Genomic DNA, 15,828 nt, shown 5'->3' on the forward strand with positions numbered 1-15,828 from the left:
TGTGCGGGATGTGTGGCAAAGCTTTTTAATGGTGACCCTTTCAATTGAGAGAGTACTTTTTGCCTTCCCCTCTTCCTCCTTTGTTGTCCTGAAATACGGACATGAGGGATGGTACCCCAGCATATTATTGTCTAAGTACGAGATACTACTATAGAATAACTATCAAGTACTAAGAGGGTACAGCAAAAAAAATTAAAGAAGCCTGGGTCTCTGATGATAATGGAGCTATCATACCAGCTTCTCGTCTTCTTTTAGATGCGAGAAAAGTAAACTCTTAATTGCTTTAAGACATTGTTATTTGGGTCTTTGAAATAGCAGCAGCTGTACACAATTCCTAATTTCCTGTGCCCAGCATCCATTCACTCCTCCTTTGCTACTTTCCTAGGGAAAGGTTTCTCCCCTCTTTCAGCTCATGGGATTTGTGTGTGCTCCAGCCCTGCTCAGAGGTAGAGCATGTGACTTAGGATCACATTTCCCTGGGCTCAGAAGTGAGCAGGTACAACTGGTGACATGACCCTTTTTTCTACCAACTTCAAAACCACCCTGAGAGAGTAGCCAAGGGGTATTTACTAACCCCTCAATGCCGGAAATGCCCCTGTGCCTCAGTCAGCCTCAACACCACCAGCAGAAGTCCCACGGGGTGTCCAGAGACATATGCCTTTTCCTAGTACTGCAAATTCTAACTTGATGGCTTCAACACTACATCAGAGAAGCTACGAGAGAGTACTCATGCTGATTCTGCCTCTACAGGTCCCCAAATGGAATCTGTGCTCTGAGCTCTCCTGGCAAGATTTTCCTCACTGCCCAGCCCACCAAAATCCCATAATGTGTTTTAGGGTCTCTCTCAATTAATCTCATGATGCTCTATATTTCTGCTTCTGACAATCTCATAGGAAGCCCAAGGCTCCAAAGTTATCCCTCATCTATCAGGGTCATACTCATATATGTCTAATCCAAATCTAACTCACAAGCTCTGGCACCTGCCCTCTGAAATACACAATCAGTCTTCAATAAATCCCCTCATAACCTAAACTTCACTTGTGAACTTTTCTCTCACTTTCTTATCTTAATCAGAATCCAATGGTCTCTTATAGACAAGGCCTGGAGAAAAAGATGTCCTCTTTGTTCCTTGTGCCTTCCCAGATTATTCTCTCTTCCTCCTCCCTTCTCTGTAAAACCTTTTAGCTCCCACGAAGTGTCAAAGTGTCATATTAAATATTCAACATCTTTCTCCCCCCAACTGTCTGCTGACCTCCGGGCCACTTCTCATTCTTTGAAGATTTTATTCTGTCTCTGTCTCTGTCTCTGTCTCTCTCTCTCTCAGACACACACACACACACACACACACACACACACACACACACATTGATGATTTCATTGTCTGTGTAGATGATCATTCCAGTATTGTGGGGTCATATTCTTCACCTCCTTTCCTGCAATAACCAAATCCTTCACCTATTTCATTGCCTTATCCTCTAGACCTTGCCATCACCAAGCTAACATCCCACCCTCTGACAACAACCTCCTGTCTTCTTGGATCACTCGCTGAAGGGCTTCAACTCCATCAGTTTCTGTACCCTACTGGGCTCTCCAATATGTTGTGTGTTCTGTAGATAAAATCATCTCTAAAGAATTTATACTCTCTCTACTTCTTTTTCTCCAGTTCCAGCTTAAACCCACTCCCTTCAGATTTCCAATCAGGGGAAGGAGGGCAAGGGAAAAGGAGAAAGGAAATGGGAGAATAAGAAGAGAGAAGACAGGGAAGAGAAGGGGAGGAGAAGGTAGGTATAAGAGAAGGAGGGGAGGAGAGAAAAGGGAAAGGGGATACGAAGGACAGTGTAGAGGAGGGAGAGGAAGCTGAAAAATAGGGAGGAGAAGGTAAGGTAGGAAGAAGGGAAAGGGAAAGAAAGAGGGAGCAGGGCATGTACATCCCTGTCATAAACAGAAATACAGAGAGGAAAAGAGGGTGCATTTCTGTTAGATATGTCAAAGGATGGTCACATAAACTCATGTGCTCACAGATAAAATCCTACAAGCATCAGGAATAGCACAAAAAAATAACCCCTACAGAAGAACAAAGTTCTACTATCAACAATAGCACTTCTGCAACACTAAAGGCCCAAAGACAACATAGCAATCTCTAAATATTTTTGAACAAAATCATTTGGGACTCAGAATGTTTTGGAGGACTCTGGGTAGGGTGCATTTTTCTTTCTTCCACATTTCTGTATTTGCCAGTTTTTCATATGAAGCATATATTTATGATGAAAGCTTAACTTTATAATAATAGGAAATGAAGTTGGGGCAAAACATTCAGTGCATATTCAACTGAAGTCACCGCTTGGCAGGATCTATTCTGAAGGAACCCATTTAAATGATATTAGTCGGCAGAGCATAAATATTGGGTGCATTAAATATATATTTAGGATTGATCATTCTTAGAGAAAAGACAAAAATCAAATTAGGAGTTAAACCATAAGCCTTTGCCTTTCAATCCCTGAGATGGCTTGGATCGAAATCAACTACTAATGACAAATGAGTAGACACATTTTGCCTTCCACATCTTGATTTTTATTGAGTGTGTCCATCATGTAAGTAGAATCCTTGCTGAGTGCATCAAGGGCATAGAACTATTTTGCCTTCCACAGTTTGGTTTTTACTCAGTGTGACCACCATATGTAACAAAATGCCAAGTGCCACGTGGAATTAAAAGGTAAGATAAATCCCTATGATCAAAATGTATAAAATCTGGAAAGCCATATTTTAAACAACTGCTTTTAGATTTAAAACACTGATGAAATCACTCCAGCTTTCCCACTCAAAATGAAATGGATTCACAACATCTCTCAAGAGTACTGATAGTAAATTAGAGTTGGTGTTTCATACACATACATATTATATTGCTTCTCAAATGTGCTTTCAATAAACTTTGATTGCTCCTCTGAGAAAACAAAGCATATGCAAGGATTCCTAGTTAGCCCTTAAACATTTTATACTCCTTTTCAACCAGGAATGACCATTTATTATCATTCTTAATAGGAACATGTTTATTTATTAGTTTCAATAAAATTTTTTTTTTTATTTCAACAAGCTGACAAATTGTGCAATAAACGTTTCTTGATTCACATTCATGTCAAAGCAACCTTAAATGCTCATTTGGTCTTTTTAGAAAGTAGCAATCGTTTCAAGAATACAGTCTACTAAGAAGTAGACACTCTGAGACCTGCTCTGGTTCTGATTTTAAAGACTAATTAGATTTCCACCCATATAAATAATTCCTGTCAAGCCCAAATTGTGATAGCATCTATACTGAAAATAAAATAAATCTGATATTAAGTGTAGGATTCTTATTGTTGTGTGAGCCATTTTCTGAGGAAACCTATCGCAAAATTTAATTTACTGTGATGTTGTGGCTTAGTTATCATTAGGAAACCACAAAAAAAAACCCTTCCTAGTTTAGAAATAAATGTATAATTCAGAGAAAATTGAACAAAAAGTATAAATGCTTTATGATGAGTACAGAGGAGGAAGAAGGCTCAAGCCTATTAAGTATTACTTAACACTATAAAACATTAATGATGCAAAATGAAATTTGCAAAAGGCTTTACATTTTAAACTGCTCTTTCATTTCTGTCTCAATTTCAGGAAGATTTGCAAGAAAGAGATGACATAACTAAAATGATTCTGTTCGTACCATTAGATTTCACCTGGAAATGTAAAATACAACTTTCTCCAGTTATCCGCCCTGAAACAGAGGTGAATCCCAATGCAGCTGTCATATTTCATTGAATGCCAGATGCCCCATTTGTGAGGCACACCATTATTTTATGTGCCACTAATAAAGAAACAGTAATATCTATGAAAGGATTTCATGCCACTGACTTTAAGGTACATCTGAGTTTTTAGAGACATTAAAATATGGGGGAAAGTGTTTTATAATTAATGAAATATGGTATATATTTTCAAAGAGCAATATCTCAAGTAATTAAAGTCACAAATGATGCGCCAGAGTTAGGGAGTAGGTATCTTCATTCGGGACAGCTTTGTACACTGGTAAGTTATGTGTAGCTTTGGGAATGAAACTAAAGCGATCTTTTAATCTTTGATTAACATTGTTTTGTTTATATTGGAATGTCAACTGAAATCACATAAATAAGAACAAGAATGCTCTTTAACAATGTGAATGCATAATGGCAAGTGATGCAGTCCGACCATCAGTATATCTATTTATCAATGGACTTACCAATACATCTATTGATCAAGTTCTTGATCATTCACCAGAGGTATAAGTAAGGGTTGAGAAGAAAAGATACATTCTGTGCTCATAAAGAACTCAGTCTAGCAGAGGCGACAGACAAGCTGATTAATAAAAGTTAAGTGTGTTGGTTTGTATTATATCGAGTTGGTTAAGCTGGGAAACAAGCTGTCAGACTCCCCTTACAATAGGGCAGGCTAGGGTTGATCAGAAGAAGAACGTGCCCTGGATTTTGGAAAGCAGCCTGGACCAATGTAGCCAGACATGGTGATGGACAAATGTAGACATGTCCCACGGATCCCAGCTTGTCTTTGCTTGCCTCTATTCCATGTCCCAATTGTTGACTGTGTTGGCCTGAGGAAGCCCCAAGCTTGATGCCAGGCTCTTGGCTGTGGAACCATGGAAACCTTCTCTAAGACCTCTCAACGCATTTCTCCTTTTCAGTCCCACCCCAGCAGCAGGGCAGGCTTGGTCTCACAGACTGAGTTGGTAGAAACACCTCTGATGCTCCAACTTCTCTTCTAGATCTTCAGTTTGCCTTCAGCTCCTTCCAAAATTGCATAAGGTTCAATTCCTAAAATAGATCCCTCATCCCATGACACTCGTGGTCACTGTGCCTCCTTGACTGAGCCTGACACACAGAGCACAGGCTCTAGAATGAGGGGAGAACGGATGCATGGACACACATACAGAAGTTGAGGTCATCCCATCCAGGCTGAGAAGTCTGATGACAGCAGAGGGTTTATATAGAGAGACAAAGAGCAAATTCAGGGCCATCAGGCACTCAAAGCTGTGGTAACAACTTGTCAAAGGATGGCTTCCCGAGAGGACATGGCCATTTCTTATGGCTTTAGTGTAGGATTTGAGGCTCAGGGTGTAGACTGTGGAGGGTAAAGAGGCAGGGGTTGGACCTTATCCTGAAGGCGTCGTCTACCCGCTTTTCTCACTCTTCTTTGGAAGACCAGTAAGTGGAAAAGTTAAAATGCAATGTTTTCCACCCTCTGCCATGACGTATTTGGAAGAAGGGGTAGTGATTTTACACAGAGCTGATAACTGTTGACTTTATAGGAATATATCTAAGAGGCTTTCTACGATTAACTTTTTCAGGCATGGGATGTGGCTTTTTTACCATTTGAGACTGCATGACTGAAAATGTCTTTCCTTGGCCTTCCCACATAAAACAGTAGCTGATCTGAGCTCAGAAATCTAGGGTCTGATTCTTTTCTCTCAGACTCCTGGCAACACACCCTTATCTTCTCATATTTAGAATGGCTAATAAGAGGCTCAAGTCTGATTCTCTTTCCTCTGTAGGTAATATTATTTATTTCTAACTGTGAAACAGGCACAATTTTCTATTTTTCCAACACATTCAGAAATTTCACTACGATTCTTTCCAGACATGGATCTGTTTTCAATAATTTTTTTCTAGCACTCATTAAGTGATTTTAAACTGAATATCAAAGATGTTAGTTGCATATATTTTCAAGATTTCCGCTTGGGGCTATGTTCTCTTTCATTCCACTCTCTCTCTAGGTTCCAAGTATGAAAAGAGTCTATTTCCCGGGACTATTCTCATGTCACGTTATCATTTTATATTTTTTTAATCTTTGAAACTCTGCTTTACTTTCAGAAGAGTTTCTTTTTTTTTAAAGTTTTAATGTTTTATTTTTGAGAGAGAGAGAGAGAGAGAGAGGGAGAGAGAGAGAATGAACAAGCAGGGGAGGGGCAGAAAGAGAGGAAGACACACGATCTGAAGCAGGCTCCAGGCTCTGAGCTGTCAGCACAGAGCCCGACACGGGGCTCAAACACGTAAACTGTGAGATCATGACCCGAGCTGAAGTCGGAGGCTTAACCAATTGAGCCACCCAGGCGCCCCTTTCAGAAGTGTTTCTTGAGTTGATTTTGTAACTTATTAATTTGGCTTTTAACTACATCTATTCATTGCGTCTGCAAACTTTTATTTCCTCTTAAGAAATCCTTTTGTTTTCAGAGATCTCCTATTTCTTGGAATCCTGGCCTTATTTAAGCACTGTAATTGCCTTGGAATCTCAGTGATTCCATTTGTTTCCCTTTTCTTTCAGGACTCTCTTGTTCAATTTTGCTGATTTCTTATTTTTTTAATGTTTATTATTATTATTATTTTTTTTTTTTTTTTTTGAGAGACAGGGAGAGAGCACAAGCAGGGCAGGGGCAGAGACAGAGAGGGAGACACAGAATCCGAAGCAGGCTCTAGGCTCCAAGCTGTCAGCACGGAGCCTGACGTGGGGCTCGAACTCATGAACCGCGAGATCATGACCTGAGCCGAAGTTGGAGGCTTAACTGAGCCACCTCAGCACAGGCGTGCCTCTTCTTTTTTTGTAGGTACACAGAAGAGGACGGGTTGGGACCTGAGTTAAGCAGACTCATACTTGCAGATGGTAAAAACCGGTAGGTGATAACCACAGTGGTTGTCTCCTGTGGCTCACAAACGACCTGGGTCTGAGTAGGTGGGCTTCCCTTATGAGTGCAAGAGCCAAGAGAAAACTCCTTACCGTACTCCAGTGAGCTGTGTGATGTGGGGTCCTGGAGCAGTCAAATCCTCAGCAAAGTGTATTGCCAAAGGATGCCTGGGGGATGTGGTGGGGGGTGAGGTTGCCAGATTTAGCAAAGCAAACAAACAAATGAGGAGATCCAGTTAAATTTGAGTTTTGGAAAATCAACACCTCATTTTTAGTATAAGTAAATCCCACATCTTGCATGGGACTCACTTACACTAAAAGTTGTTGTTTATCTAAAATTCTCGTCTCGCTGGGTGTCCCCTGTATATCATCTGGCAACTCTAGGTAGCGGGTGAATACTGTATTCAGAAGCTTGGAAAGGAGGGATTCTCAAGGCCTTTGGCTTGTTCCCCTCTTTTCTTAGATAGCCGTCTTTTCCAACCCTACTTGTGAAACCTTAGGAAGTTGTGTGTCATAGTTGTAAGAAGAAGGAAAGGAGATCCTACAGATGGCGAGAGTGGAGGTGAACTAAGCTACCATAATATTCGTCTTTTCTCTGTGTGATGTGGGAGCCTCTGCTTCTACTCGAGGTACAGTCCCCATTTCTATTGGCCTGACTAGACTCTGTGATCTCACTTTGGCAAATCCCCACTCTCTACAGCACACTGTCTATTCCAAGCAAAGGCTGGAGACATACAAGTTGGCTCACTGCTCCCACTGCCAGACCCTCATGTGGCTCCCTGAGTCCTCCAATCACATGAGTCCTCAAAGTCCTCATTCTAACCCTCTCCTTGGCACCCTATTTTGGCTGCTTGAAATCTGAGGTTTGGGGTAACCTGTCCATTTCCTTCCCAGGAAGGCCCTTTCTTTGCTCTCTGTCTGTTCATAAAAGAAACATAGAGGGCATAGTTTACGATGATGTGGTCAATTGAACTTAGTAGTTCTGACTTCCAATGTCCCTATAATTTTTTTCTCTTTCTGTGGTCTGTGGTCTATGAAATCAAAAGAAACAAAGAACTTCACTGGTCCATTAAAGGTTAAGTCAAGGAAATCAAGCAAGGCAATCAATAAACAATGTGAACTGGCAGTTTGCATACCTCTGCAGGAGCTCTCTGAACCGGACCACAAACCATTGGGTAGACACAGAAGGATGCTGCTTCCCACGAGGTCAAATCCAGGGTTACATCGGACCCCACAGGCTGCATTGAAGTGGTTGTTGCAAGTGTTCTGGATAAAGTAACCGTTTTCGGGAGGCCTCAGGGCAGGGCAGTGGACAACTAACATTTACAGAAAGAAAATAAAAAAGCAAAATTAGCCTTTTGCCTATGAAATGGCCTCCTTTCCTGTGTTTGTTTAAGGGGACATTTTACACACACAGCTAAATTACCCACATCATTCCAATTTACTGCATCTCAATTTCTAAGTGCATATTTGAAAGAAGAACCCTTACATCTCACTCCTATTAGGTATGTATTTACTTCCAATTTTTTAAACAGACTAAATATATTTTAAGCCCTAAAAATGTTTTATTTTGACATCTATGTGGATATGAAATTTTCTAGTTCTTGATCTTCATAGGTCATAACCTATTTTCCTTCTTTTTTTTAATATTTATTTATTTTTGAGAGAGAGACAGGGACAGAGCATTAGAGGCGGAGGGCAGAGAGAGAGAGAGGGAGACACAGAATCCAAAGCAGGCTCCAGGCTCTGAGCTGTCAACACAGAACCCAATGTGGGGCTTGAACTCACGAACTATGAGATCATGACTTGAGCTGAAGTTGGACGCTTAACCAACTGAGCCTCCCAGGCGCCCCTATTTTCCTCCTTAATTAAGGTGGCATAAAACAAAGAATAAATTCAACAAAGTATGTTGGCTACAAATCCCAAGAGCCACAGCCTCTTGTACATGTTACAGGCTAATTACACAGTTTTAATTTTTGATATGAATAATATCAAGACACTTTACTCATAAACATATTCTCTTAAATGGATATAAATATCACCAGAGCCCAAACTAGCTCATTTGTTATATTTTTTGTTAAATTTGTGGCTGTTAGATTCATATTTAGATCTTTTTCAAGTACTAAATCTTCCTGGTTTCATAGTTATTGGGGTCTCAGATCTATTTTCTCTGGAGCAAGATATGGGTGTATGCATTGATAAGAAATGCTACTTAGTAAAAGCAAAGGGGGGCACCTGGGTGGCTCTGTCAGTAGAGTGTCTGACTTCAGCTCGGGTTATAATCTCACGGTTCGTGAGTTTGGGCCCCATGTCAGGCTCTGTGCTGACAGCTCAGAGCCTGGAGCCTGCTTCGGATTGTGCGCGCGCACGTGTGTGTGTGTGTGTGTGTGTGTGTGTGTGTCTGCCTCTCCTCCGCTCATGCTGTCTCTCTCTCTCTCTCTCTCTCAAAAATAAAAAATAAAACAAACATTAAAAAATATTTTTAAAAAATATAGCCACCTTGGTGCCTATGGTTATAATTAAAAGAAAAAAAAAGAACTTCCCCCAAATAAGATTAGAGAAAGGATTATTAGAGATCATTTAAAATAAACTGGATGGAAATATCAGCATCATTTTTCTTAAGAGATCAGCTTTTGTATTTCCCATTTGCTAAATGTGGGAGGCTTACCTTCACACGTCTGGCCGGATGCCCGATATCCCTCCTTGCAGACACAGTCTTCCAGGGACGTACTTCCAGGTGGAGAGGTGTGATTTTCATCAGGACACGGAAGGCAAGTGCTGATTCCTCCTGGAGAACCTTCTGGTTTGTATGTCCCTGACGGGCAAGCTGGGGAAGTCCATTTTATATTAATTGATGGTAAGTGATAGTTAACATTTTTGAGACTAAGTAGGCAGAAAAAAATCCCAATAATAGCTTTCCATACCAATAATAGTATAATTCAAGCAAGGGAAACAGAGATTCTTTTTTTAAAGAATAATGTAGTTTGTTATTTACAGGTTAGGATGTGGCCTCTTCAGTCCCACAGTTAGTTACGATTACAACACAACCCAGCATGAGATGCCTGGGCTTATTTGTGGGAAAAACCAAAACAACGACACATGTTAAGGGACTAAAAGGAATCAGTGATACAGGACATATAAAAATTCTTTTTTTTTTTTTTTAATTTTTTTTTTTAACATTCTTTTATTTATTTTTGAGACAGAGAGAGAGAGAGAGCATGAACAGGGGAGGGTCAGAGAAAGAGGGAGACACAGAATCTGAAACAGGCTCCAGGTTCTGAGCTGTCAGCACAGAGCCTGACGCAGGGCACGAACCCACGGACCGCGAGATCATGACCTGAGCCGAAGTCGGACGCTCAACCGACTGAGCCACCCAGGCGCCCCTAAAAATTCTTAATAAATACTGTTGACTCCGTATTCTCCTACCCCCACCTGTGCAGCCCCACCTCCCCTACTACACTCTGGGATCGTCTGCCAGCAGAGGAGAAGAGCCAAATACGCAAAAACCAAGGAGCCCATTGTTTCTGTTCAAAGCACTTGTCTAAGGATAGAAGAAAGTAAAAGAGGGAAATAATCCAACTGATGGGAAATAGGCCCTTTGAAGAAAAAAGAATTATTAAGACCCTGCTGTCCCTGGCTCAGAAAATCTCATTCCCTCTCTCTCTCTCTCTCTCTCTCTCTCTCTCTCTCACACACACACACACACACACATGCTCTTTACTGACAATGTCACTTTGAATCTGTGACTTACTCTCTGGAGTTACACATCTACAAAATAACTCAAAATTGAGTATGGAAATTGCCAAAAGGCGTCGGCTGGGTGGCTCAGTGGTTAAGCTTCTGACTTCGGCTCAGGTCACCATCTCGCGGGTTTGTGGGTTCGTGGGTTTGAGCATGCATCAGGCTCTGTGCTGACAGCTTGGAGCCTGGAGCCTGCTTTTTTTCCCCGTGTCTCCCTCTCTCTCTGCCTCTCCCCTGCTCATGCTCTGTCTCTCTCAAAAATAAATAAACATTAAAAGAAAAAAAAAGGACATTTCCAAAAGAAGGACTTGCAATGCTCAGCTAATTTGATGCAGCACTGTCAAGTATGCGTGCAATTATTTAAAAATAGTAGCAACAGGGGTGCCTGGGTGGCTCAGCTGGCTAAGTGTCCATCTTCGGCTCAGGTCATGATCTCACACTTCGTGGGTTCGAGCCCCGCGTTGGGCTCTGTGCTGACAGCTCAGAGCCTGGAGCCTGCTTTGGATTCTGTGTCCCCCTTTCTCTCTGCCCCTCCCCCAATCATGCTCTGTCTCCCTCTCTCTCTTTCAAAAATAAACACACATTAAAAAAATAACTTTAAAAATAGTAGAAACAAGTAATATATACTTGTGATACTATTTTATATAAATCATCTCATTTAGTCTACAAAGTATTAGTCAATAGTATTAATAGTGTTATTAATATGTGCATTAATTTTATTAGTATTTTGTCCACCTTAAAGATGAGACAATGGAGGCTTAGAGAGATTTGCTGACTTGAGTGAAGTTCCTGAGGAGGTAATACAGCTAGAATTTTTTCTTTAGTAGTTAACATTGGTTTGCTACATTTTTATGACAAAAAAAATCAAAGTTACATTTATCTTGTTCTTAATTAGCAAGTCACATATTTCTAAATGGTAGCACATTCCTTTACCCTTCCTGTTGTCATTTGTTTAAGCTCTGTTTCTGAGAAGATAAGGTCTGGCTTATTTATTTAAAAAAAAAAATATATATATATATATGGTTTACAACTAAATTGAGAGGAAGGGTAGAGCTAGAATTTTAAAGTAAATATTTATATGGTACTTACTATGTCCCAGGGACTGTTCTACATATTTTATAAATATTAACTTTTTATATCTCCTTAAAGACCTATGAAGTAACTAATATTATTAATTTCCTTTTATAGGTGAGAAAACCAAGGCAGTAAGAGGTTAAATAACTTGCCAAAGTTACACAGTAAGTGGCAAAGCTGAGATTTGAACCTGGATAGTTTGTATCCAGAGTCCAGATTCTTTACCACTACACTTGCTATGTCTTAAAACCAGGTCTCTTGGATGCTGTAGTCCTTGTTTTAACCACTAGAATAGGCTAAAAATATAAAAGAGACAAGATTCACAACATAATGTAATTATTAGAAAAAAATAACCATGCTTCTGAAATTCTTGATTATATTTATAAACAGAAGGTAACATTTTCCCGTGATATTTAGTAGAAAATTCTAGGACTGGCTAGATCTGTGACAGTATTTAAGACTGAGAGAAACATTATAAAAATAGTTATAATGATATGTGACTTATGAAAAATAGCTCAGCAGAAAGAGAACATTGCAATCAAAGCATCACAGTATTAAATGTCGAATTATTATTGAATTATTCATATTACTGAGTATTTCTTTCTAGGAAAAGTTCAGTAAATATTTGCACCAGTCTTCAAGAAGATGCAAGACAACATGGTCTCCTTTATTTTTTTATTATTATTATTATTTTAAAATTGTATTTAAGAGAGAGGGAGAGAAAGACAGTACAAGCAGGAGAGAGGGCCAAAGGGAGAAGCAAAGAATCCTAAGCAGGCTCCACACTCAGCACAGAGCCTGACGTGGGGCTTGATCCCATGACCCTGGGATCATGACCTAAGCCAAAATCAAGAGTGAGATGCTCAACCGACTGAACAATTCAGGCACCCTGAACATGGTCTCCTTTAAACAGAAGTCAGCAGCTGTAGGAGAAAATGATTAAGACGAACACTGAGATGGAGAAGAAAATACAAACTGTAACAGCAAAATTAAACTTCTTTGAGACAGTAAAAAGAAGCCATAAAATTCCATAACAACAGAACTAAGTACACCTAGGAAAAGTACTAGTTGTGATATTAACACGAGAATATATTCCTTACTTGAAGATTCAGTGCAAAAAAAAAAAAAAAAAACCCTCAAGTTTCAGGTGAAATTAACAAAAAGTGATTGACACCCAGGATAAAAGAAAAGTATAGCAAGCATCTAGGAAAGAAAAGCAAGCACTTATAAATGCAAAATCAAACTGATATTCCATTTCTCCTGTGCAAAAACAAAAGGCAGGAGAAATAATGGAAATAAGATATATAGCTATGTGGAAAAAATATTATCAGCCCCGAATTCTATATCTAGGCAAGCTATTGGTAAATATGAGGAAGAGAAAGACATTCCAGGATATGCATAGCTTCTGGAAATAAAGACACATTTCAGTGACTGAAAAGAAATCAAAATTAGAAACTCAAGCATGGGAAAAATGGTATTTAGCAAACAGCTTAAGACTAAGAAACTAGTAAAACATACAGTAAATCACTAAATATCTTGCTAAAATTGCAAAAATGAAAAAAAATATCAAATAAGGCCCTTTTTAAAAAGAAAGATAGATGATCTGGGGTGCCTAGGTGGCTCAGTCAGTTAAGTGTTTGACTCTTGATCTATAGATCCTGTGGTTTTCCAGCTAAGAAGCAGAATCTCATTTTAGTACCTTTAGTTTTTTAAGTCATGAAGCCATATCTTTATGGGCTGTATTTAGAGGCACAAAGTCTGGAATATGTGTGTATTCACGTAGTGTACATTTTGTACTTTGAATCACTTTGAAAAGTGTCTCAGAACAATGGTTCACGGGATCGAGCCCCACACTGGGCTCTGAGCTGACAGTGCAGAGCCTGCTTGGGATTCTCTCTCTCCCTCTCTCTCTGCCCCTCCTCCTCCTCTCTCTCTCTCTCCCTCTCTCTCAAAATAAATAAATAAACTTCTTTTAAAAAAGAAAGACATATGATCTAAAGAAGAAAATAATCTGCATAATATAAAGAAGAAAGGTTTAAAATATGAGAGAAATTGGGAGATGAGTGGAAAGAGGAACAAGGGGGGGGTTCTCATTTCTTTTTAGGTACATTGATATGATAAAGCCAAAAGAAAAACAGAGGATCAAATTTGTACCTGAAAAAAAGCAAGTAACTATGAACAGAAAAAGACTGTATAACCTCCAAATCAGTGGAAGAGGGGAAAAAAAAACACCAAAGAATACAGATAGAAAAACCCTAGGAAAATAAAAAAATAACAAAGAATGAAAAACAGAATAGCATAAACTAACATGACCGAAGAAAACCCAAACACATCAGCTATCATAAATAATATTCATGGATTAATTTAACCCTGTTGATAAGATACACACCTAAAATAAGCCAGACCTACAGGTCAAAAATCATTGGACGTACAAAGATACACTAAATACTTCAAAAACCTATAAATTACTACTTTAAGAAGAAATAGAAACTTAATACATAAAGAGCTTTATCCAATGCATGAAAAAAAAAAATGAACAGTCCAACTGAAAAGTTGACAAAGAACAAGAATTAGAAATTTCCTACAGGAGAAATGAAAATAACCAAAAATCACAGAATAAACAGTTAAACCTCACTCATAATAAAGAAATACATAGTGATGGCTACATTTTAATTTGGCAAAATTTTTAGAGGATGTTGATAGTCATTTGCCAGTAAGCATGTGAACAAACATTCTCTCCTACTCTGTAGGACAACCTGGGGGCAGACGGCAAAACCCTCAAGTGGAACCCTCCTTTTGATAAATCACTTGATTTCTGAGAATATGTCCCAAGTAAAGATGAGTAAAAACATATGTATAATTGTTGTTAACCATTTACACACTCAGCAGTGGCAATAACACAAACGTCAAGAGAAGGGGGGTTTGTTAAATTCTTATGACAATTCCATCCAATGGAATAGTAGCCATAAAAATACAAGTCTTGACATGGAAAATCATTCAAATTATGTAGCTGAGTGTAAAAAATGCAGGTTTCAAACACTATGTTTTATATGAGCCTTTTGGGTTAATAAATACATATAGGAAACTTCAAGGATATGATATTTAAGGTTATGTATACATGGTATATATTCATGGTAGAATTACGAGACTTTCAGGTTTATTTTTGTTGATCTAGTATTTTCCAGTTTTGCTACACTGAATAGGTATTACCTGTGCAAAAAGAATTAAAAGTAAATAAAAATTATATGTAAAAGAAAGTCATTGTCTCAAATGCTGTATTTCACGAGGTTACTGGTTCTCTGACGTCGGAGATCACTTTGGTTCCCCCTTCTCCCTCTATCTTCTCCAATATCCAAATGGAAACCATGTTTTTCAGATTTTTCTCTTTCCAAAATCCTCTGCGTTTCCCCCCTCCCTCCATCAGCATTGCCTTATCTTAGATCTGAACTCATTATCTCTCATCCGGGTTTTTACACAGCTCTTTACTGGTCTCTTGGCCTCCATTTCTTCTCTTCATTCCACCATGAATGCTGTGCCTGAAGAGCTTTCTAAAATAGAAATGTGATCAAATCACTTTCTACCTAAAAACTGCACCAACAGGATAAGGCCTTCTCTCTTCACTCTGATCTTCACAGATCTTTGATCTGTCTGTAACATTCTTGTCTGTCTCCTACAAGGGATCAGTGCAATTTCACATCCTGGTTGGAACCTGCTTCAGAATCAAGGAGAGCCTAGTCTTGCATACCTCCTCCATCTCAATTTACTGGACTTGGGAGTTTGAGCAATTACTTAATTTTTCTGAGACTTGGTTTCTTTGTGCGTAACATTAGTAGTATGTCCCTTATAAATTTTGTTGTTAGGATTAGCAGAAATAATGTGAGTAAATGCCTGGCATGTAGTTAGCATTCAGTAAATTTTAGAATAAGGTCTCCAACTGTTAACTTTCTCAACAGATAATTATCCATCTTGTATAGATTTGTTGTGCCTGGTGGGTGCTTGGTGCTTGGCAAATATTACTTCTTTTATCTTCCAGTTAGCTTTGCCTTTGCATAAGCTCTCCTTTGTCTGAGTGAACCGCCAGCACCCTTCATGACTAACTCGTTCTTCACAGCTCCTCTGACTTTTTCAGACAGATTCCATTGCCTTCATTTCTGTGCCCCCAGAGTACGTCATGCTTACCTCTGCTCTGGCACATGACACACTGTATGTAAAATATGCAGTTGTCTCTTTCTCTCAGTAATATGAACATGCCCTTGTATGTTCAGAGTCTTCCAATTATCTGACCTAGCCATTAGCCATTGCATCGCCTGACCAAGTCAC

The 15,828-nt window shown here is 39.2% G+C and overlaps 1 protein-coding gene across 1 annotated transcript in view; it reads right to left on the reverse strand.

The window, feature by feature from the left end:
• SVEP1 (sushi, von Willebrand factor type A, EGF and pentraxin domain containing 1) overlaps positions 1-15,828 on the reverse strand; it is a 196,835-nt gene that overhangs the window by 130,088 nt on the left and 50,919 nt on the right. The window contains 2 exon segments of the mRNA XM_030293777.1: positions 7,830-8,009; positions 9,362-9,520. Coding sequence (XP_030149637.1) covers positions 7,830-8,009; positions 9,362-9,520 — 339 coding nt within the window.

This window comes from Lynx canadensis, chromosome D4, assembly GCF_007474595.2.
Source record: "Lynx canadensis isolate LIC74 chromosome D4, mLynCan4.pri.v2, whole genome shotgun sequence".
Lineage (NCBI taxonomy): Eukaryota > Metazoa > Chordata > Mammalia > Carnivora > Felidae > Lynx > Lynx canadensis.